General features: G+C 37.8%; 3 protein-coding genes across 5 annotated transcripts; 1 reads left to right on the forward strand and 2 right to left on the reverse strand.

Annotated features, from left to right (window-relative positions):
• Positions 1 to 82: 82 nt before the first annotated feature.
• On the reverse strand, positions 83 to 9,370 carry LOC112169756. The gene is made up of 22 exons (XM_024306809.2): positions 8,334 to 9,370; positions 7,811 to 7,926; positions 7,019 to 7,227; positions 6,581 to 6,700; positions 6,182 to 6,310; positions 5,973 to 6,098; positions 5,839 to 5,894; positions 5,623 to 5,722; positions 5,423 to 5,540; positions 5,127 to 5,336; positions 4,561 to 4,855; positions 4,376 to 4,469; positions 4,006 to 4,114; positions 3,567 to 3,838; positions 3,323 to 3,450; positions 2,943 to 3,177; positions 2,391 to 2,579; positions 2,013 to 2,278; positions 1,345 to 1,549; positions 948 to 1,190; positions 605 to 690; positions 83 to 491 (listed from the first exon to the last, which is right to left on the reverse strand). Exons 1-22 carry the CDS (start codon positions 9,149 to 9,151, stop codon positions 344 to 346), a joined length of 4,272 nt encoding a protein of 1,423 aa, XP_024162577.1. The 5' UTR covers positions 9,152 to 9,370; the 3' UTR covers positions 83 to 343.
• Positions 9,371 to 11,977: 2,607 nt separating this feature from the next.
• Positions 11,978 to 15,517, reverse strand: LOC112174177 (RNA polymerase sigma factor sigC). The gene is made up of 7 exons (XM_024311908.2): positions 15,273 to 15,517; positions 14,912 to 15,072; positions 14,308 to 14,829; positions 13,988 to 14,218; positions 13,424 to 13,564; positions 13,133 to 13,333; positions 11,978 to 12,663 (listed from the first exon to the last, which is right to left on the reverse strand). Exons 1-7 carry the CDS (start codon positions 15,367 to 15,369, stop codon positions 12,379 to 12,381), a joined length of 1,638 nt encoding a protein of 545 aa, XP_024167676.1. The 5' UTR covers positions 15,370 to 15,517; the 3' UTR covers positions 11,978 to 12,378.
• A 388-nt stretch (positions 15,518 to 15,905) lies between these two features.
• Positions 15,906 to 19,420, forward strand: LOC112173127 (putative lipase ROG1). Of its 3 annotated transcripts, XM_040509400.1 has the most exons (11): positions 15,918 to 16,481; positions 16,564 to 16,631; positions 16,716 to 16,798; positions 16,954 to 17,223; positions 17,480 to 17,640; positions 17,748 to 17,803; positions 18,060 to 18,112; positions 18,182 to 18,299; positions 18,606 to 18,703; positions 18,876 to 18,951; positions 19,026 to 19,420. In XM_040509400.1, exons 1-10 carry the CDS (start codon positions 16,231 to 16,233, stop codon positions 18,945 to 18,947), a joined length of 1,230 nt encoding a protein of 409 aa, XP_040365334.1. In that variant the 5' UTR covers positions 15,918 to 16,230; the 3' UTR covers positions 18,948 to 18,951; positions 19,026 to 19,420. The 3 variants fall into 3 exon arrangements, with proteins under 3 accessions (XP_024166455.1, XP_040365334.1, XP_024166454.1); XM_024310686.2 differs by having other exon boundaries at positions 15,940 to 16,481; positions 16,728 to 16,798; positions 18,876 to 19,420; XM_024310687.2 differs by lacking the exons at positions 18,876 to 18,951; positions 19,026 to 19,420 and having other exon boundaries at positions 15,906 to 16,481; positions 18,595 to 18,703.
• Positions 19,421 to 20,123: the final 703 nt, after the last annotated feature.

Consider the following 20,123-nt stretch of genomic DNA (forward strand, 5'->3'; position numbering starts at 1 on the left):
AGGCTTTCATGATAGCAAAAATAACCTGCACACTTGTGAGCAGGCCGAAGGACGAGTAGTGCAAAAGAATTGACAATGCCGATACTAGAATCCACTAAAAGAGTGGGTATATGCCCCAATTACTATATACAGAAAACTGCATCACATTGTTCAAAAGTTGTTACATTAACATCAATGCCTATCTTTCTCTCTTCTATTTCTTTTCAATTCATATTCAACATTTTTCTTTTGCTACCTGCCTATGTCACTCACTCCTACTGTCAAAATAGCGTACAGAGGAAATGTATTACAAAAGGGCCAAAAACCATGTTAATGTGGAAGAGCATTCTCCTGTTAAAAATTATCAGGATTGCCAGAACAGCTCAAAATCATTGCTGTACAAGGAACGGTCTTGAATCTCCAGGTTTGCTACATGCCAATTGATTAGCTGTGATTGAAAAATTTTACAAAGAACCAGACCAGCAGGAAAAATCCACCATTCACTGTCATCCCTGCACCACAACCACAGATAATAAAGGCAAACAACCCATTAGTTGAATACAATGTCGATGATATAACATATATTTGAACTAAGGAAGCGCTTTCAGCAACAGAATCTTCTTACATGCTTATATTCCAGGGTTGAAATGGATGTTTTTTACTCGATGCTTGACTGTTAAAGTGAACATATCCACAAACGAAAGCAACCACCTGAGAACAGATAATGCCAGATCAATATACCATATTCAATCATTCCAAGAATACGTAATAATTTGCCAGTTTCCGGTCAGCACATAATTTGCAAGGGCCAAAAAAAAAAAACACTTTTGAAGTTAAGAAAACTGCACCAAATATTTGTTCCTTTTATAAGCCATCCAATAACTAAAAGAGCAAGTAGTTCCTTATTTATTTGTTATTCAACTCAGAAGACAGACCTACAAAACACAAGTTAGAAAACAGCAACTTACAACATTAATTAAGGATGTAAGATTCCACAGAGCATGTATACGTGCAAGCCCGGCAGAACGTCTGGGTCCATGACTGAACAGAGCATTAATACCAGCAGGAAATGGGAGAAGAATGCCGAGCGGTAAAATAAACAGAACCAGAAAGACATCCACTAATGTAAACGAATACAGTTGGAGTAATGTGAGCAAAACTAAACTAAAATCTCCTAAAAGAAGCATTGAGATGACTAAACCAACAAGATCCTGCAGTTCACAAAAGAAACATGTCAGAATGAGAGATGTAAAATCTGAGCACAGAAATTACTATTAAATACATATATATATATATATATATATAATATATATATATATATATATATATATATATATATATATATAGTCCAAGGATGAGAGATACCTGGTGTCCAACGGGTTTAGTATTATGAAGCATAAGAGAGACAGGATAAAATATATCTCTCGGTTCCATAAGCATTTGTACATTGTTGGCATCTACAATCCCTCCATATGCTCTCCTTCGCCTCACATTGCTTCTGTGAGACTGGCTTATGAGTGGTTCTTCTATCAAATGACCAGAAGAATTTTCATTGTAAATGCTATTTGCACTGAAAATCAAAGAGCAAAAGTCAAACTCAGCTATCATCCAAGTGAACCACGACATATATGCTTTATGCAAACTTATGTATATATCTATTCAATTTTAGTGTCTTACCACACATCTACAGACTTCTTTATTTGATGTTATGACTGCCATTGTTTCTTGTATTGTCTAACCACTGATCTCAGTTCATGCATTTGCACGTTATGTTGAGGTTATCTTTATTACATTAGTCAAAGCATGCCAATTTGCAAGGAAAGGGTATCGACCATAAAACACAACTCTAGCAAAATATATATATATATATATATATATATGCATGTGTTTTTAGTTATAAACTCATGGACAGATTTTCATTATGCAGAACCAGTTCTGACACTAATCTAACACAAGGACAGAATAAGCAGAGGTCAAAATAAGACAAAAATAGTACACAATTATTTCCAAACACAAACATTACAAGCCATTACCGTGATTCTTCAGTTCCAATTGCTCCATCAATGTGGTCTTCTTCAAGAGCATACACCACTAGTCCATAATGGCGATAACCAAAAGCTGTAGCCTGAAACCATGCAAGATCAACACGTACACCATAATTCCTCAAAGCCGGATTGGCATGGCTTTCAAGCCACCTAAGGACAGGAAGGAGTGTAACTCTTAGCCTTCCACGGCAAACTAAGCGTAATTGTGCATTCAAACCAGCCACCATACGGTACCATGTGGTCGGTGGGATCGACTGCAAAACAAATCTTTACAGTTAAATAAACTGTACAGGAGTTATCACTTGGGAAGAACAAAAAAAAGTTCAGCCAACTGGCTTTTGAATTTGTCATCATCATTCAACAAACCTGACTCATGAGACTTGTGACAATATTATCACTGTGAAGACAGAAAGGAGCCATATAACTTCCATCACCCCCAAAAGGTAATGACATAGGAAATCTTTGATGTAAACGAGGAGGAAGATCAGTTCTCTTTTCATCTCCACCAAGGAAGAAGTCCACATAAGCTAGCATTAAATCAGAAGTGGCAGCTACCTAACAGCAATACAACTAAAACATTACAAGGCTTACTATTGATTATATAAATAATCAACAATGCGATACATATAAACAATCCATGAAAGAGTTTCAAAGCATACAAAGGGGAAAAAAAAAGTTCCAAAGAAAGGGAAAAGAACAGATATTAACAACATAACAGCTCATGAAGGAAGCAATGAAAACTAATCTTACTGAGAGCATATAGATCAATTTCCCCTACACATTCTGGTTGAATTAATCACATCAAATTAGTTTCAAGCATCCTTATATATATGGAATTAATCACATCAAAATATTCACTGTAATCAACATCGTGTTATAAACCAGGGCAAATTGAAACTAGAAATTTGCCATTCTAACCTTAATTCCTTCATAAAGAGCACGTGAACGACAAGACCGTAAGCAGGCATGATCGTATTCCGATCGAACAAATTCACGCAGGCGTTGCAATTTCAATCTTCGGCGCCACTGTTGCCATGAGCATGCAAGGGGGTATGCAAGAACAGCAAGAATGATGTACATTGCTCCCTCCCACCACTGATAATTGGCTATGGCATTAATCTCATCAACAAATGTATTGAAAGGACCCTCGTATCTGCCAGATCAGAAAAATTAGGAGGGAATACTATATTGGAATCTAAAATTGATTATAAACGGATAGAAAGCAACCATAACCTCCAAAGTTTCTTAAATACCGGCATACTGAAATATAAAGAAATAAGTAAATACAAGTAACTCACACAATCTCTTTTATTTGTTCTGGAGGAGTGTGAGGCAGATGCCAAGGTTCGCTGAATGTATTCGGACCCATAAAATACATTCTGTGCACATGGCTATGGGACTCCTCAGCTCTGTTTGTTTCCAAAACCTATAATACAAATACCAGCTTAGCAATCTCTAAAGTGGGGGCAAATTAAGTGCCAAACCCTTATTTTTCAGGCAAAAATTAGTATGAGGACAGGTTTTATAATGCAAGAATGAAACCTCGTTCAATGATTCAAGAAATGGAAAAGAGTGGTCTATTTGTGAGCCATGTTGAGTGGGAGCTGGGCCTGGTAATTCATCAACCCCAACAAATTTCATACGCGCGACACTTAGCACCAAAGCTAACAGGATGAGGAGACCAATCAGAAGAAGACCAAATAGCCAAGGCCCACCAAATGTGTAGATCAACTCTTCAAGAGCTGTATAACAGTTTGGCATGTGATATCTGTCTGAAATGCATTTGTAAGGACAAGGCGTCTCGGCAACACCACCTGATAAGAGAACAATGTGTTTGCTAGATTAATTACAAGAAGAGAAAATACTTATAACATGATTTTCACAACAAGAAACACAATATGGAGCTGGAAACAAGATGCAAAAGAATGTGATTCCATGGGAACCCAAAAGCCTTCTGGCTACCCTATTTACATGGAAGTACCTCGAACAGAAATATAAATAGCACGTTGAGGAAGGTCTTTAGCAGGACAATCATGACAAAGTGCCCCATCAGACCCAATGACATCCTTATAAGTGCCAGCTGGACATTCCTAAATAACAAAATAAGAATTTTAGCAATACGTGTTTGAATTGTCAACTGATCTACAGAGAGAGAGAGAGAGAGATCCCCAAGTGGTTAAGAGGTAACATGATAAGTGTCGCAGCAATCGGACGTGCTAAAGGGTTTACTAAAAGAAATTCAAATTTACTAAAACCACAGTTTTGGCAATATAAACAGAAGCAAAGTGGTTTAACAAATGAAACAGCACAAAAGATAGATTTCAACTGTGTCAAAAAACAATGTAAGCTACCTCACAAAAGGTCCCATATAGCCCTTTTGGGCATGCTTTTCCCGTCACTGTCCCATGTTCTCCAGCACCATCCTGGTCTCTGCCTGTCCCTCCCCTGCAATAGTGAAACAGAAAACAAGGTGGATTGGAATTTAGAAGTGTCCTAATCATGGTGATATATAACAAAATATGCTTCGACTACAAACCCTGCATGAATGTTTCCCTCCACATTTGCAATGGGCTGATAAACATCTCCAGTGGGAATGTCTGACCAATGAAAATGAATTCTTCCACCACCACCACCACCTGCCCCATTGGAACTCCCATATCCCCCAGCACTCGAGAGATTGGCAGATTTAGCAAGATCTATTGTACGCAAGAAGAGAAGTATAGTTCCACCAGAACCACCCCCAGGACGTCCACTTTCAGAATCTTCACCATCAGCTGTCACCAAGCCTTCAACAGACATACTTGACAATGGATGTTCTAAAGAACCCATTACTGCTTGAGAAAATACAATATCTTACTAAGGGAAAAAGAACTGGAAAATGGTAACAGTGAACTCAAATAAGTATGAACAAGTCATAACATAAGCAACCAACTAAACCATGATCAAATTCAAGCTTAGAGAAATTGGCAGATATTAGCTTCACTTTAGCCCTGGGCATATGCTGAGAAGGAAAACTACCAGTAAAGCACTAGGATGTGGCTAGATTCAAATTTCTTGTATCATGAAAACCACCTAGCCTATCAACTCAAAACATAAGCTTACCAATAATACCACCACCAGCAGTTGAACCAGCTGAACTGTCATATCCACTTCCACTACCAAGTTCACAAGGCAACTTTTCATTCCCATATGTGATTCCACCCTCAACACAACTACCATTAATACATGCAGCCCCACCTTTACCACCATGCCCACCACCACTGCCAATTCCATTGCTCAGAACGGTGCCACTCCCTACACCACCGGTGCAGCCTGCATGAAGACAAGTATGTCATCCACCAGAAAAATATACTCTGCCGCAAGTGTTTTGGGGGAGGAGTGGATTCCTGAAAGCTTACCCATTCCTGATGCACTTATCATTCCAGTAGAGTGGACAGCAATGGTCCTTGCCCTGTGAAAATGAACAATGGATCCTTTTATCAGGCCTGCAATATTGATATCCTCAACCCGGCATATCTGAAAAAGCAAAGCCACACTGTAAACTTGTCTGCACCAGTTAATACAAAGCCTCATGACTTGGTACTCAACTTATTCAGACCTGAAGTGTAAAGGACAATGAGGAGTTCACATTGCAATCTTCAGGTGGATGAAGTAGCTCAACCGGGCAATCTTCATTTTCACAGTAGAGCTTTGGTGTTCTATGGAACATGACAATAGAAAGAATTAGTATTTCAGCCAGCAGACGATACAAAGCTCTACAGTTGGAGGGAAGATTCAACCAGACTAGAAACAATACAACCCTGGTAAAACTTACACAGAATCAGATGTTGCGTTCTCTAAGGGGCCACGCAAAACAGATCCAGGCCCAACCTTCATAAAGGAAAAGGAATTATAAAAAATCATGTACAAAGGAAAAAAAAATGACAATTTGACTAAACAAGCACTTACATGAATACTGTAGAATAGTGATAGCACCAGACGTTGTGCTTGAATCCAATCTCCTGGTCCTGATAGGTTCAGTAACCCTTGTCCATGAACTCCCAAATTTGCATTAGAGTGTATCACAGATGACTCCTATTAAAAAGATTAGTTGTCAAACACGAATGTATCATGAGCAACAAACTCCACGAAATGCACATAGATAGTAGGCAATTTACCCTGAGAACAACCAAGTTACTAGCCTCAAGTAAGGATGTGTCAACAGCTTCTTCTCCACCACCATCTATAAGCATCTTGGAATTCCACATCAAGAACATTTTTACGGACATGCGCAAGGCTCCATACACCTGGAGTAATAATAAATGAAAGGCCAGTTTATCATCAGCTTAAAAGTAGAGTCATATAAAGTCCACGCACCAAAAATTTAGCAAAAATCAAGCTCTCTCAGTGGCGCAATCTGTCTGTTAAACTACCACATATATAGGAGGTATCCACATGACAAGGAATTAAATAATTAAATAGGTGAAGCGAATGAAAAAGTTATATATTCAATGCGATTGCATATAGACTAAAGAAAGGAACTGCAAACAAGGAAAATCCACAAAGTTACCACTCACCTTTATTACAGAATCGCTCATTAGCAATTCTTCAGCCAATAACTCAAATTCTGATGAAGCATAATGTTGAAGTCCAAAGCTAAGCACACTGTCACAGAGAAGACTTATCTGTCCTTGCACCTGTACATTGCATGAAGAATGGTTGACTGAACCTAAAACCTCATATGTAACATGATGTATCTTGTAATTACAAATTTAAATTAAATAAAAAAATAAAAAATAAAACACTATAGCATTTCTGTTATCTGTGGTGTGTCATCGCATCTTTTGTGCCACATCTAAAGACACAATAACGGGGATTGAAACCACTTTCAAATTTCTGTAATCAACATCTATTATCCTTAACAAGAAAGTGTACAACTAAGCCAGTCAAAAATATGAAAATGTAAAGGATAGGAAAAAACAACATCCGAAGTGTAAATTTGGAGCTTTACAAACCTGGACTCGACTCCAAAGCAGAGGGACAGTAGCCCTAGCTTTATTTCGAACATATACATTTGTCATAAGAGGCTGATAAGGAAACTCCAAAAGAAGTGTTTCTGTATCTGTTGACTTGTTATGATTGCTAATAATAAGGCTTCGAGGAACTGCATCATATAAAGTACCAGCACCGCCTGCATTTTCTGGACATGCATTGCTACTTCCTCCTGCATATGAGATAATTAAGGTCAAACTATTGCACACTTATAAAATGATACTCCAATCATTTCACAACAATAATTAATCACTACCAACAAAAAAAAACTTCTTCTCCGAGGAGGCTAGCTGCATAATTCATGTTAATATAAAAATCCATATTTCTTTAAACTTTGAACCAGAAATTTAAGGAAAGAACCCGTGTTGAGTTCTCAAGTAGAATACACTTTCTAGGAATTAGACAAAACAAGTTCAATAAACCATTAAGCATTTAAAGTTATTCATTTAAGAAGTCTAACTAGTGAACAAGAGGACTGTCTTGTGTTATATAGAACAGCTTCAACCACCAAATAACCAGGACTTTAAAAAGGGAAAGACAGATCTCAAGAATCCTATTTAATCAGAGCAATTATTGTGAACATGGTGGTCCGACTAAAATGCACCTATTGGACAGAGTACACCAAGATCTTCAATTATAAACCCCTCCTGACTCATACAATTACATAGAATGTCGAAAAAAGAGGTCCTGAAATGTGATTACTACGAGAAACAGAAACAGATCTAGCAATGTCAGTCAAATAAAAGATGTCTCACCATGCACAAATACTGAAGGGTCATCATGCCTGCTAAAAACATCAATTGACACTCTTCCACCACCGCCACCAGCATAACCATTACCACCACAAGCACTTATCCTGCCACTACCAGTCCTGCACTTCATAATAGCATACATCTGTTAAAAGGCATTCACTACCAGTACCATAAAAAGGCAGACGACAAATTTTGCAGTGATACAACTTCAACAGATGGAAACTACAATCAGCTAACACTCCCACTAACGTGGGGCATCACAACAATGAAATGTAACAGTGTGGGAAATGTTCAACTGAATAATGCTTATGCTGTAACCATGTCTTAATGCACAACTAGAAAGACATCATGAATCCAGTAAAGCAAGAAGTACAAGAAACTAGAAACCTTGCAGCTACATTCTCCTCATTCGTTTTTGTACTATAGTTCTTTGAGCTAGAAAATCTTTCAAACAAAGAGTGTTTCTCTTTCGGTGCCGAAAGGTAAAAGAGAAAACATATGAGAAGGAATGATTCAGGAAACTTACATTCTCTGAGCCTTAATGTAGATGCTGCCACCAGAACCACCTCCACCTTTGGCACCTCCATCACCTCCCTCAGCCAAAACACTACCATTCACCTCCAGAAAATTCGTAATCACCAGCTTCACTATCCCTCCCCCTAAGCCTCCATAATCCACTTCCTTACTCGTCGAACCGCCTCTGCTCCCAAAACTACACGGCCTCTGCAGCGACGACCACGAATAGGCGTCGCCGCCCCACACGTCTTCCGGAAGCTTCGAATGGTCCACCAAACAACACGCGCCGCGCCCTCCATGGCCGCCGCCCGCACCGTCTATCCCCTGCGGGGTCCCGCTCGTCTGCGGCGGCGGTATCCCCGCCAGAGCCGTCGTGTTCACCACTGAGCCGTTGAGAAAGCTGGCATTGTGCGCCACGACCTCAAAAGCTCCGGCGAAAACCGACGACGAGTTACCTAAGCTAAAATTACCAGTAACGTTAACGATTATGGAGCAACCAGGAGTATCGCAATAGAATCTCACACCGGGTAGGATATAAAAATTTCCTTTCCCTGCTATATACACGTCTCCGGTGAGGTTCAAATCAGAGACTATCTGACACGTGGTGTCCAGCGAGCCGACGCCGCCGAGGTCATCGGTGCAGGACACCGACGGCGGGTGCGGCGGCGGCGGCGGCGGAGCCGGTGGCGAATAATCCTGGTGGAAGAGATTGGAATCAGAAAACTCGTCGTCGTCTTCGGATGCAAGGAGGAGGCTAGGGTTTGTAGTTAGAGCTATAAGGATGAAGCAGAATGCGAAATGAAGAGTGGGAGGGTGAAAGCGAGCCATTCACTGTTGGCGAGAGTCATTACTCATTTGATTTGAAGCTTTTGGAATTGGATTCTGAGCTCAATTGGATTTCCGAAGACCTGGACTTGAAATTGAAATTCCAACTGAGGAGGAAGAACCCTAGAAATCGCTCTGCAAGAAGAAATGGAGGAGAGAGAAAAGAAAGAGGGGAGTTCATTGATTTTTGGGGAAGATAATGGGGGTGATCCTCTGCGGTCGTGGTGCATGTGAGCTTGTGGTTGTGTAAGGCGGTTACTGGTTCTCCTCTGTGAATGGTCGAGTGGTATTGGTGGAGGCGGTTTGGTATATCGTGGGGTTGAGCGTGCAGGATCATATATTAAGATGGATCTCACGCTGCTGTAATGGAACGTGTACTACACTCTCTTGGATAACGGAGAACGGATAATGAACCAAACGTGAAAAACGACGCCGTACAAGGAAAATAACGGACTTTGCATCAGGACGCGGCGCGTGTCCGAGGCAATAAAGTCGTAAGTGGAGGTTAAACTGTTGCGTCACCCGCGGAGGAGGTTGTTTGCGTGACCCAAGGGAAGAGGTGGTGCCAGCAAGGCACCGACGGAGGCTGCTTATCCGAAGTTTGACTTTCATTGTCAATGGAAGGGTGGAAGACTATTGGTCTGTGACTCTCCCGTTGGGGAGAGCTGGGTGATGGAAACGTTTTCTTAACAAAATGGGTTTGATGGTTAGTGCAAAAGGTTAAAGGTGGGACACGTGTATGAATTTAGTGAAAGCAGCTCAGATGGGAAGCTTTAACCCGCTCAAGTTAGTAAGTTATGTGGGAGGGGAGTTAGGACTAACTATTTGTTTCCTTTTATTAAAAAAAACTCTAATTAATAAATCATTATTTAATGTAAATTTGGTGGTACGTCGGTACAAAAAACAGAGGGGAGAGTGACTGCTTCAGTTATATATGCCCTAATTCCCCTAAATAATGAGACAACAAAATTTAAGGAACTTTTATTGAAGTGAAGGGGACCAATTTTCCATTTTCAGTTGCATAATTGAGCACAGACTAGTCTCTGGGCTTAGGAAGCTTTTGAGGATACCGTGTGATTGACAAATAAATAAATAAAAAGTTTTTCTATTAGAACCTCCAAATTTACTCACTTAATCTCTATGTTTTTTACACCTCCTATCAAATTTTCAAATACTAAATTTACTCACTAAACCTCACTAAAGTTCCTCAAATAACCTCACTCATAAACAAATTATTATCTTTAAAATAAAACACTTAGTCATTTCAATGATTTAGTTACTCTATAAATCTTAACTATATATACATGCCTTAATCAAACAACATGTATAAATCTCTTTTCCAATAAAAAAAAAATCAAACACAAGGTATTGAGTTTCAAAAATTAATTTCTAATCAACAAGAAAATAACATGAACTATTTTGTGGTTTTTTTTTTTTTTACTTTTTTTTTCTTTCTATTTTAGCTGTTAAAAAAATGAACAAATATTTTTTCTTAATGTTTATTTATTTTATCTACTTTTTGTACCTCATGATTAATTATTTAAATATTTTTTAGTTTTTTTTTTAATTATTAGTTTTTTTTTTTCAAATATAATGGACAGACTTAGATTTAGGTCATAAATTATAATATAATTTATTTTGTTTTCCCTCACCAATATGCGTTCAACATATATATCATACATTTTTAAGTCACATGATCTTAAAAATATTATTTTTAATTCTTATTAAATATATATGAATGCTTTAATGAGTATGTAGTGAAATTGAAAAGTGAAAATAGATAAGGAAAATAATAAAGAATACAATCTAATATTATTGAATTGAAAAGTCTATATAAAATAAAAATAATATTTTTTTGGTATAATTATTGTCCTTAGTAGTCATTTTATAGTAGGTTATATATGTCATTTAAAAATTCATAATAGAGTGAGGTCAAGTGAGTAAATTTGGAGATCCCAATAGAAACACTCATAAATAAAATTAAAAAATATAAAACCTAAAATCACAACAAGAATAGAGTAAAAATTAATAATAATAAATTAGAACAATACAACAAATTAGAATAATAATTTGATAACAATAATTAGAACAATACACAGTGTCTACAGTTCAACCATTCATTTTGATGGTGATCATTTTTGTACAACATTCTACAAGCAAGGACCTTATGGCTCTAAACAATCTCGGTCTCTGGTGGTGGCTTATGCATTTTCCTTGAACTCATGTGATGTGTTAAACAACGACAAATATGGTATGTGGCTCACTATTGTACTGATATTATGTTAACTTATCGTTATTTAACATGATGACTGTAAATGGCTTGTATGGTAGGTGGTTAAGTTGGAATAAATCGATACAGTAGTGGGTCACAACTCAGACTTATTATTGTTTATCGTGATGTATCGATTGTACAATGACTACAATCTTAGGCTCTCATGGGCTATTTTTTGTGTCTTCTTGGGCATGAGCCCAAGAGGATAAAGGATATTCTAACTCATTTATGCTTAGGTAAAACAACATAAAAAGTTTCGGACCTTGAGTTCATAATCGTTAATTGTCAATTCTAAGGTATACCCGTTATGCACTTGTTGTATTAGTGAAATGAAAAGTTACTTAGGTGTTTAAGTGATATGATGTTGAAAGTTTCAGATATTGAGTTCATGTTTTTAATAGCCGATTTCAAAATCGGAAATTTCTGCACTTGTTGCGTTGAAAAATATGTGAAGTTACTTATATAATGTCACTCATTATTGTGCCTTAAAAAAGATGCGGCATCACTTCTAATACTCGCTCTTAATAGACTATCGCCTTACGCCCTTACCATAAAAATAAAACAAAGGCAAAGCAATCATTTCATCTTTCAGCTAATGAAAAAGGATTTTTACATAACGGTATTCATAACATCATATGTACCAGACTACCAGTGACAAATACGCTATACAGTCAACTGAAAAGGGATCTACAAGAACAATCAGCACATGAACTTCCCCACACCAGTCCAGGAAACTGAAAGAATGCTAACATATATGGCATTATAATCCTCAAATGGGAGAAACAAAAATTCCCATGGTAGAGTTGTCAGCTGCAATAGTGATGGTAAGTTTGTGTATTCTATTATGTTTCCCAAAAAGTAGTGACAGTAATCGATATCTGATGACTATTCACCCAGCCTAGCTACTTGCTCTGATAGAGGACCTTAAACTTTCTTTCTGTTGACATTATTCTGAAACTTACCACTGCTTCAAATAATGGCTCAAGTTTTTGTTGGTTTCTTCATCCCTCAGCTTGGTCAGAGCATTCTTTTCTATCTTTCGTATCCACTCCTTGCTCACATGGAAAAGCCTTCCAATCTCCTCAAGTGACTTGGGGTTGCAGTAGTTTAGACCATATCGTAGTGCCAAAACTTGCTTCTCTCTAGAATTCAAGCCTTCCAGCAGATCATGAATATCGTTCTTCATGTGTTGCCGCATGACAGGTTCGTCAGGACTCTCTACCGCTATATCTGGAGTAAACTCCTGGGCAAAAATGCAAAACACGATTTCTAGTAAATAAAATTAAATAATCTCTAGCACCGTAAAACATCACTAGGGAACACCAATGTTTTGACTTCCAAATTGTCGCATGTAACTAACTATGAGAGTTTTTATAGCTGAACATGCAAGATGACTGAAGTAAGCTAATGATACTGATCTCCATTTTGCTTTTTCAGTTCTATTCCCATTAGGTCATTAAATCCCAGCAAAAGAAAAATATGTATATAAAATTATAAATGCATATGCAAGAGAGACACAGAGAGTTGGCAGGATTGATATACCATATACGTCCCAGCTGAGCATTCCCATATCTTATGATCTACTGATCTCCATTTTGCCTTTTCAGTTCTATTCCCATTAGGTCATTAAATCCCAGCAAAAGAAAAATATGTATATAAAATTATAAATGCATATGCAAGAGAGACACAGAGAGTTGGCAGGATTAATATACCATATACGTCCCAGCTGAGCATTCCCATATCTTATGATCTACTGAACCCACAACTCTCAGACACCTGCTGGCCGATCTGATTTTCGCCAAAGAAAGACCTGTAATCTTTGCAATTTCTTCATCATCTGGGTATTTCATGTGGCTGCTGTAATTGGCTTTTCGAGCCTTCTGTATCCGATTTATTGCTTTACTTAGTGTGTTCTAAAATGAAAACAAGTCAAGGATCAACCACAGCATTGACTGACATGCATATTGTCTGTAGAAGGTCTTTCAAAGAGAAGAGGAACATACAGGAATTTTGATCCCTCTGGCATGTTGTGCCAGCAATCTTGACATTGATTTTCTTATCCAGTATTGGACATAGGTCGAGAATCTGTAACCCTGCGAGGGATCAAATCTTTCTGCACCTTGTAGGAGTCCCAGGTTTCCAGCCTGAATAATACAGACCATAAAGAGAGAGACTAACAGAACAAGAGTAAAAATTACATAAATATCACACAAATACATGTAGTACTACAGAGTTGGTTATAATTTAAAGTTTCTGCATTATGTTTTGACATCTGAAACATATTGTTGTATATCATCTGTTTTAATGATCAACAAAGAACGGAATTGGCAGTAGTAAAACTCTTCATCCTCTTTTTCATTCATATTTTATGGCAAGTGGGACTTTAACCCAGTTCAAATAATTCATTCCATAATTAAACAATGACTCTTTCAAAACCAAAAAGTGGTATAGTCAGATTGAATGAAAACATAATCTCATGTAAAATACTCAAGGCAAGGTTGACTTAGAACTAGTACTTTATTAAAACAAGAACAGTGGACAACTACAAGAATATATGCTTATCAAACCTGCAGCAAATCATCCAAGGCTACTCCAAGTCCTCTATAGTTTCGAGCAAGGTATAGAACCAAGGACCGACTGCTCCTTACAAGCTCATCTTGGCAATACCAACCGAAATGCAATTTTTGTTGCAGCACCTTTTCATCGACTCCAGCTGCTTCTGCCCAGCATCTTAAGGTCGGTACTTTACCAGTTTCCTTCTCCAATGTTGCTTTAAGCCTCTCCAAGTCAGCGATCACCTGTAATTATACAAAACTATAGCTGGTAAAAACATCTTTCATGCATGTGAATGTTATTTTAAATCCATATTCTTGAATGTCAGTACTACCTTAACTCCGACTGACATTTCTGCCTCATTTTTAGCCAACAATAGTCTTCGACTTCTAGAATTCGATGCTCTTCTAAATGATGAAGGAGTAGGCTTTTTAAAACCTTCCTTCATTGATTTTAAAGGCAAGGAACCAGTAAACTTTTTGGAATCATCTGATGTTCTTTTCCTTAATTTTCGTTCTTCCCTTTTGCCAGAACGGACAATATTCATCCTTTCCATCTTATGCTCTTCAATCGGCTCAGTAGGTATGTCTGATAAATCCAAAAAGCTCGAGGTTTTAAGGGTTCTCGATAGACAAATATCAAATAACTTCAGAGCTCCAAGCCTTCCTAATTGCAAAAGGATCTCCTTTTCCAACTTTGACACATCTGAATCAGCAAAAGTCTCCTCCAAAACATTAAGATTTTGCAGTAACAAGCTAAAATGAGATGTTCTTAACCCTGCACTGGATATAAAGCTGTGCTCTTTATCATCAATCATGTTAGGTGAGCCACTGTTGGACATCCCCCTAATGTTCATCTGAAAGGTAAAAGCTATCATAAGATTAACTTAACGCAAAAATAACGAAACTTTTTAGCAACAAATCAGTGCAAAGGAAAACCTTCTCTTCCACTTCTGAGTAACCATCATCTAAGAGTTGTGGGGATGCAGATGGACACGTGTACACTCTAAAAGAATCTTTATTAGAAGTCTCACATTCCTCAGAAATAACAGACAAAAAGGACAGCCTTGCAGAACTGAAAGAGCCCTCCCTGCCTCTAACTGTATCGATTCTCGACAGAACAAAAACCAATCAGATAGTACATTTGGGATTACTCTTTGTTTCTGATATGAATTATATGATCATCTTACACATCCAAATTCAGAAGTAACATATCATGAAGTGTTCAAGGTTGCAAAAAATAACTGCACAAAAATATCAAAGCAAAAGTGTAATAAGGTGAAAGAGGCAATCAACTGACCAGAAGTTGAAGAAAGCTTGGAAGGAGAATTGGTCTGCCAATGAGAATTATGAATTGGAAAACCACACTTGAGGTTCAGCCTGAAACCCAAACCCATTGTTTTTCTTGGCACCAAAGTGGTAGAGGAGCAATAGAGTCCATTAAATCCTCATGGGTCATGAAAAAAATCTCCATGTAGTTTTGACGAGTATAAAGAATAGTTGTCAACTTTTGCTCCGCTCTCCACCACCAGTTCTTCATCTCTTTCAACGTAGCTTTTCACCTCTCGTACCATGGAAAAGGCGAAGTAAAACCATTTTTTTGGGCTTGCGCTTATTGGGCTTAATGGCATTTATTTCTGGAAAATTGGGTCGTCCATATCCGCTAAAAGAAAGGCATCAAATTTTCGTAATTACTTTATAAATATTCTCAACATAAAATCTACAAAGCTAGATTATTATCCATAGCTATACGTGCGATATTGATTGATCGATATTCCAACCGATATTTTCCGTAAATAAAATTATAGAAACTGAAGCGGAAATTATTTCTCATTTTGGTCTTGCATGAACTTCTTATTTAAATGTGTTCAGAAAATAACTAAACTCAAACTGCCTTATTATTCTGCACCGTGCGATCTCAATCGAGTAGAGAGCCCTCAACTCCCTCACTGTGGAATTGATTGGGTAGCCGTAGGTGAACAGAGAATTGCGTATAACAATTAACAACATGCAAGAAATTTCCATGTCTAGCTGAACATTCCAGATACACCCTCGCTTTCCATATTATCTTTATCAACAAAAACACTGAGCAAAACGAGTCAACATTGACGGAAAAGGCAATCTCCGGCGTTGACCCATAGCCATACATATGAAATTTCGAGTATTTTGAACTAGTGAAAACTGAAGGGTCCGAAACCGCAGCGACGCTCCCAAGAAGCAAACAAACAAAACCATTTTGACCAGCACGGGTAGCCCCCATGGCTTCGCTGGAGTCGGAGGCCGGCTCCAAATCTTCCAATGAAATCAAACAGAGAGCCAGAAAAAATAGGACCAAGAAGAAGAAGACCAAAAACGGTGCGTTTCGTTACCTCCCCAAATTTCGGTGCTTTAGTTTAAAATCGGAAACGACTGACGGGAGTTTCGATATGGATATGGAGGTGGAGGATGAAGCGGGTCGGGGAATGAACCCGACCCACCTTGTTATAATGGTTAATGGGCTTATAGGCAGGTTGATATTGTTGCTTTTGATTCCGGGTTTTGTTGATTCAATGTTGTATGGTTTAAAGTTTGAGGCTTTTTGATTGGTGCAGTGCCGAGGATTGGAGGTATGCAGCGACCCAGTTTGTGGAGAGATACCCAGAAGATGTTGTTGTGCATTGTGAGTTTAAAGTTTCATTCTTTTTCAAGTTTCTTATTTTGGCAAGAAATAGTAATGAAATGAATTTGAGTTGCATGTGTTGAGTTTGCACTGCAGGCAGTGAATGTAATTGTTCAACGTTGACATTTGATGGTGTGGATGTAATGGGAGAGAGATTAGCAGAAGAGGTTCGTTTGTTTTTTGTTTTTCCTTCAAATTGGAATCATGGTGTTCTTATTTTGTGTTTGCTGGGTTGATCAGGTTGTGTTGGTGAAATTTTATATATGATTGAAAGTGCTGGTTTGAGTTTCAAGCTTATAGTTTTTGTTGTTGTTTTGTTCAGGTTAAATCTGTAATAAAACGCCACCCAAGTGTTCAGAAGATCTCGTTTGTTGGTCACTCATTAGGTGGCCTTATAGCAAGGTATGCCATTGGCAGGCTTTATGAACGCGACACAACAAGGGAACTTTCTCTGGAAAATGGAGAATGTAGGGGCAATGGATTTGAGGATCCATCGCCCGAACAGAAAGCGAAAAGCAAAATTGCTGGGCTGGAGCCGGTGAATTTTATAACATCTGCAACTCCGCACCTCGGTTCATGGGGGCATAAACAGGTCACTCCAGTTGGTTATGGTTGCATATATACTCGCTCTCTATTATAATACCACAAGTTTCATTTATACATCAAATGTCTTACATTTTGGTGCCACTTGATATATCTGTAAAATTAGAGATTTTGTTTTGGTTGAATGAAGAATTAGGTATATGTTTATAGCAGAATTAATTGAATTGTGAAGCTTCAAATCTCCTTTATGAGGAAAGACTAATGTCTAGATTCTATTTTTGATTATCGGTTGGTTTTTTATTCAGGTTCCAGTGTTTTGTGGCTTTCAAATCCTTGAAAAAGCAGCAGCTAGTACTTCATGGTGTTTAGGTAGAACTGGAAGACATCTGTTTTTAACTGATAGGGATAAAGGAAAACCTCCCCTTTTACTTCAGATGCTTTATGATTCTGAAGATCTTAAATTCTTGTGAGTCCTCAATTCCTAATTATAATTGCATTTGTTTTGTAACATATGCTCGGAAACTGTGGTAATGATTCAAGAACTTGCCATCAAAAAATTTATTGTCTCTGCAGATCTGCATTGAAGTCCTTCAGGCGTCATGTTGCCTATGCAAATGTTCATTATGATCGTATCCTCTTAATTTATTTAGCTCTTATGTTTTTTCTTAATGTTTTCTTTTGTAATTAATATGCTTTTCTTGTTGAAGGAGATGTTTTGCAATCCGGGACTTTGCCATCCAGATCTGGTCTTGAAATGTAGATAAAAGTTCTGTTGTTAAACTGATGCAAGTAAAAGTTGAAGTGTATCAATATTTTCAATTTGATACTCTAACATATCTTTTGTTACTATATCCATTATATATGTGGAACACTTGACTCATATAGACCTCGTGGGATGGAGTACGTCTTCTATACGTCGTAAGAAGGAGCTGCCAAAGGTAATTTTGAAGCTACTTGGATTCTTTGATTATATCTGGAGTTAATCTTACCATGAAATTTTCCACCAGCTTAAACATTTATCCAGAGACAACAAATATCCGCATATTGTAAATGAGGACATGATAAACACCGCTAGTACTCAAGAAGAAGTTGCTTTGGAGGACAACGTGAATATTGACTTCGAAGGTATGCTAGTTCTTTATCTTGTTTCACCAGTAACTTTAGTAATAAGTACTAGTGATTAATTGTTTTCTGAAGCTTATACATGCCAAAGCTGCAGAAGAATTTCAACTGTTAAAAATCCAATTTTTAATGGATTGAAATACAACCCTTCAGATTTCCTCTTTAGTTCACATATTATTATTAGAATGTGCATAGTTAGTTTTGAGCTCATGTCAATCAGTCAATGCATTAGTTCTAGCTCCTTGATTTTGTTTTTTTGTTTTTTGTTTTTTTTTGCCTTTTTCCACTAATTTCTCAGCATGATTACAGAGGAAATGATCAGAGGTTTGACCAAGGTGAGCTGGGAAAGGATTGATGTAAGTTTTAGTGGAAGTAGACAAAAGTACCTTGCACATAATACCATTCAGGTAAATTGAAAATTTTCCTTGAAGCACATCATGTGACAAGTAAACTCTTTTAATGTCATCGGTGGACTGAGTTACCTTCCCGCAATTCACCATTTAAAATCTGTTTCACCATGCATGCATACTTTACTGAATCACTGATCTCAAATCTTTAATAACTCTTTTTGTGGGTCAGGTGAAAACTTATTGTATACATTCTGATGGAGCTGATGTGATCCAACACATGGTGGACAATTTTCGTATATGACATGGTCAGTGAATAAATTTGCTATCAACTGAAAGCCATCAGAATCTCCCATGCCCTACGACACCCTTTTCTTGGCAAAGAGAAGGGACTAAGGGAGTGTTGTCAACATTCCAGCCCCAGATGAGAATTTTAAACCTACTTTTGGGTGGGAAAGAGACAGTCATGGAGCATCAATACAAAGAATACAAACATAACCCCTGCCGATTCCACATGTACATGTCTCTTGAAGAAAGTAGCTACAAGTTATTTTCTTCTCTACATTATCATTGAGGTCATATTTAGGAACTCATAATCCCAGTTGAGCATTTCTAATCTCTATAGTAATAAATATGAAGCAGCTTGTGCCGCGTAAAACACACGCTCATAGGGTAATGCCCTGTTATACCAGATACCTAGCTAGTTCATACATTAGATGTCCGATGAGTCGATGATACTAATTCTGAAACATAAATGAAGTTATCAGAGATCCTACATGCTGTCTGAAATTTTTACACGAGGAAGGTGTAAATGTGGTCCATAAAGTGTAAGAGCAGAAACAGTTGGAAGCTGGACTGAAGATTTACAATTTTTTGGACTGGATCAATGTGGTCACTACTCACTCAATGCCTTAGAGGGAGAAGAAACTGGTATATTCCATTCACGGGTTGACCATGTTAATTGCATGGACACAGCTTGATTTGGCTAGGCCCAATGGCCTTCACTACCCTGAAGTCTTAAGACTTGATTTGTATCTCTTCATGCATAAAATGACTCAGTCTGCCACGTTCATGCTTGAAATTACCTTCTGTACCAGGGACCAACAACTTTATAACAGACCTCACACCATTTATTTCAATTAAAACTCCCCGCATTCACTTACTATAGAATCCCTGTTAACCTTTTCACATTGAGAGGCATATGACTGTAATCAGAGTCTATGCAACGGCACAATATTACGTTCACCAAACTTGTTCATTCCACACTGAGGTTTCAAATTTTAAAACAAATTCAGCAATCTTAGCATTAACAAGTTAACTATAATTAAGTAGCAATACCTTACAGAGAATATTGTTTTGTTCTGTATAGTATACACGGATCCTATTGCTGATGTGACCTTTCGCTGAACCTCTGTGAGAAAGTAGCAGCCAAAAGTTAGAACAATGCACTCGATTGCCCCATTAAGGATGGAGTCTCCGA

The sequence above is a fragment of the Rosa chinensis genome, chromosome 6, assembly GCF_002994745.2.
Source record: "Rosa chinensis cultivar Old Blush chromosome 6, RchiOBHm-V2, whole genome shotgun sequence".
Lineage (NCBI taxonomy): Eukaryota > Viridiplantae > Streptophyta > Magnoliopsida > Rosales > Rosaceae > Rosa > Rosa chinensis.

Excerpts from the sequence above, each read along its gene's own strand:
- LOC112169756 (XM_024306809.2), bottom strand. The coding sequence starts at position 9,151 with ATGGCTCGCTTTCACCCTCCCACTCTTCATTTCGCATTCTGCTTCATC. Across the intron at positions 6,311-6,580 it reads TGAGCGATTCTGTAATAAAG|GTGTATGGAGCCTTGCGCAT; the intron begins GTGAGTGGTAAC and ends TTATTACTCCAG. Across the intron at positions 3,451-3,566 it reads TTCTTGAATCATTGAACGAG|GTTTTGGAAACAAACAGAGC; the intron begins GTTTCATTCTTG and ends TTTGTATTATAG.
- LOC112174177 (XM_024311908.2), bottom strand. The coding sequence starts at position 15,369 with ATGGGTTTGGGTTTCAGGCTGAACCTCAAGTGTGGTTTTCCAATTCAT. Across the intron at positions 14,219-14,307 it reads AAATGTCAGTCGGAGTTAAG|GTGATCGCTGACTTGGAGAG; the intron begins GTAGTACTGACA and ends GTATAATTACAG. Across the intron at positions 12,664-13,132 it reads GCTCAGCTGGGACGTATATG|GAGTTTACTCCAGATATAGC; the intron begins GTATATTAATCC and ends ATTTTTGCCCAG.
- LOC112173127 (XM_040509400.1), top strand. The coding sequence starts at position 16,231 with ATGGCTTCGCTGGAGTCGGAGGCCGGCTCCAAATCTTCCAATGAAATC. Across the intron at positions 17,804-18,059 it reads TGCAAATGTTCATTATGATC|ACCTCGTGGGATGGAGTACG; the intron begins GTATCCTCTTAA and ends TGACTCATATAG. Across the intron at positions 18,300-18,605 it reads CGTGAATATTGACTTCGAAG|AGGAAATGATCAGAGGTTTG; the intron begins GTATGCTAGTTC and ends GCATGATTACAG.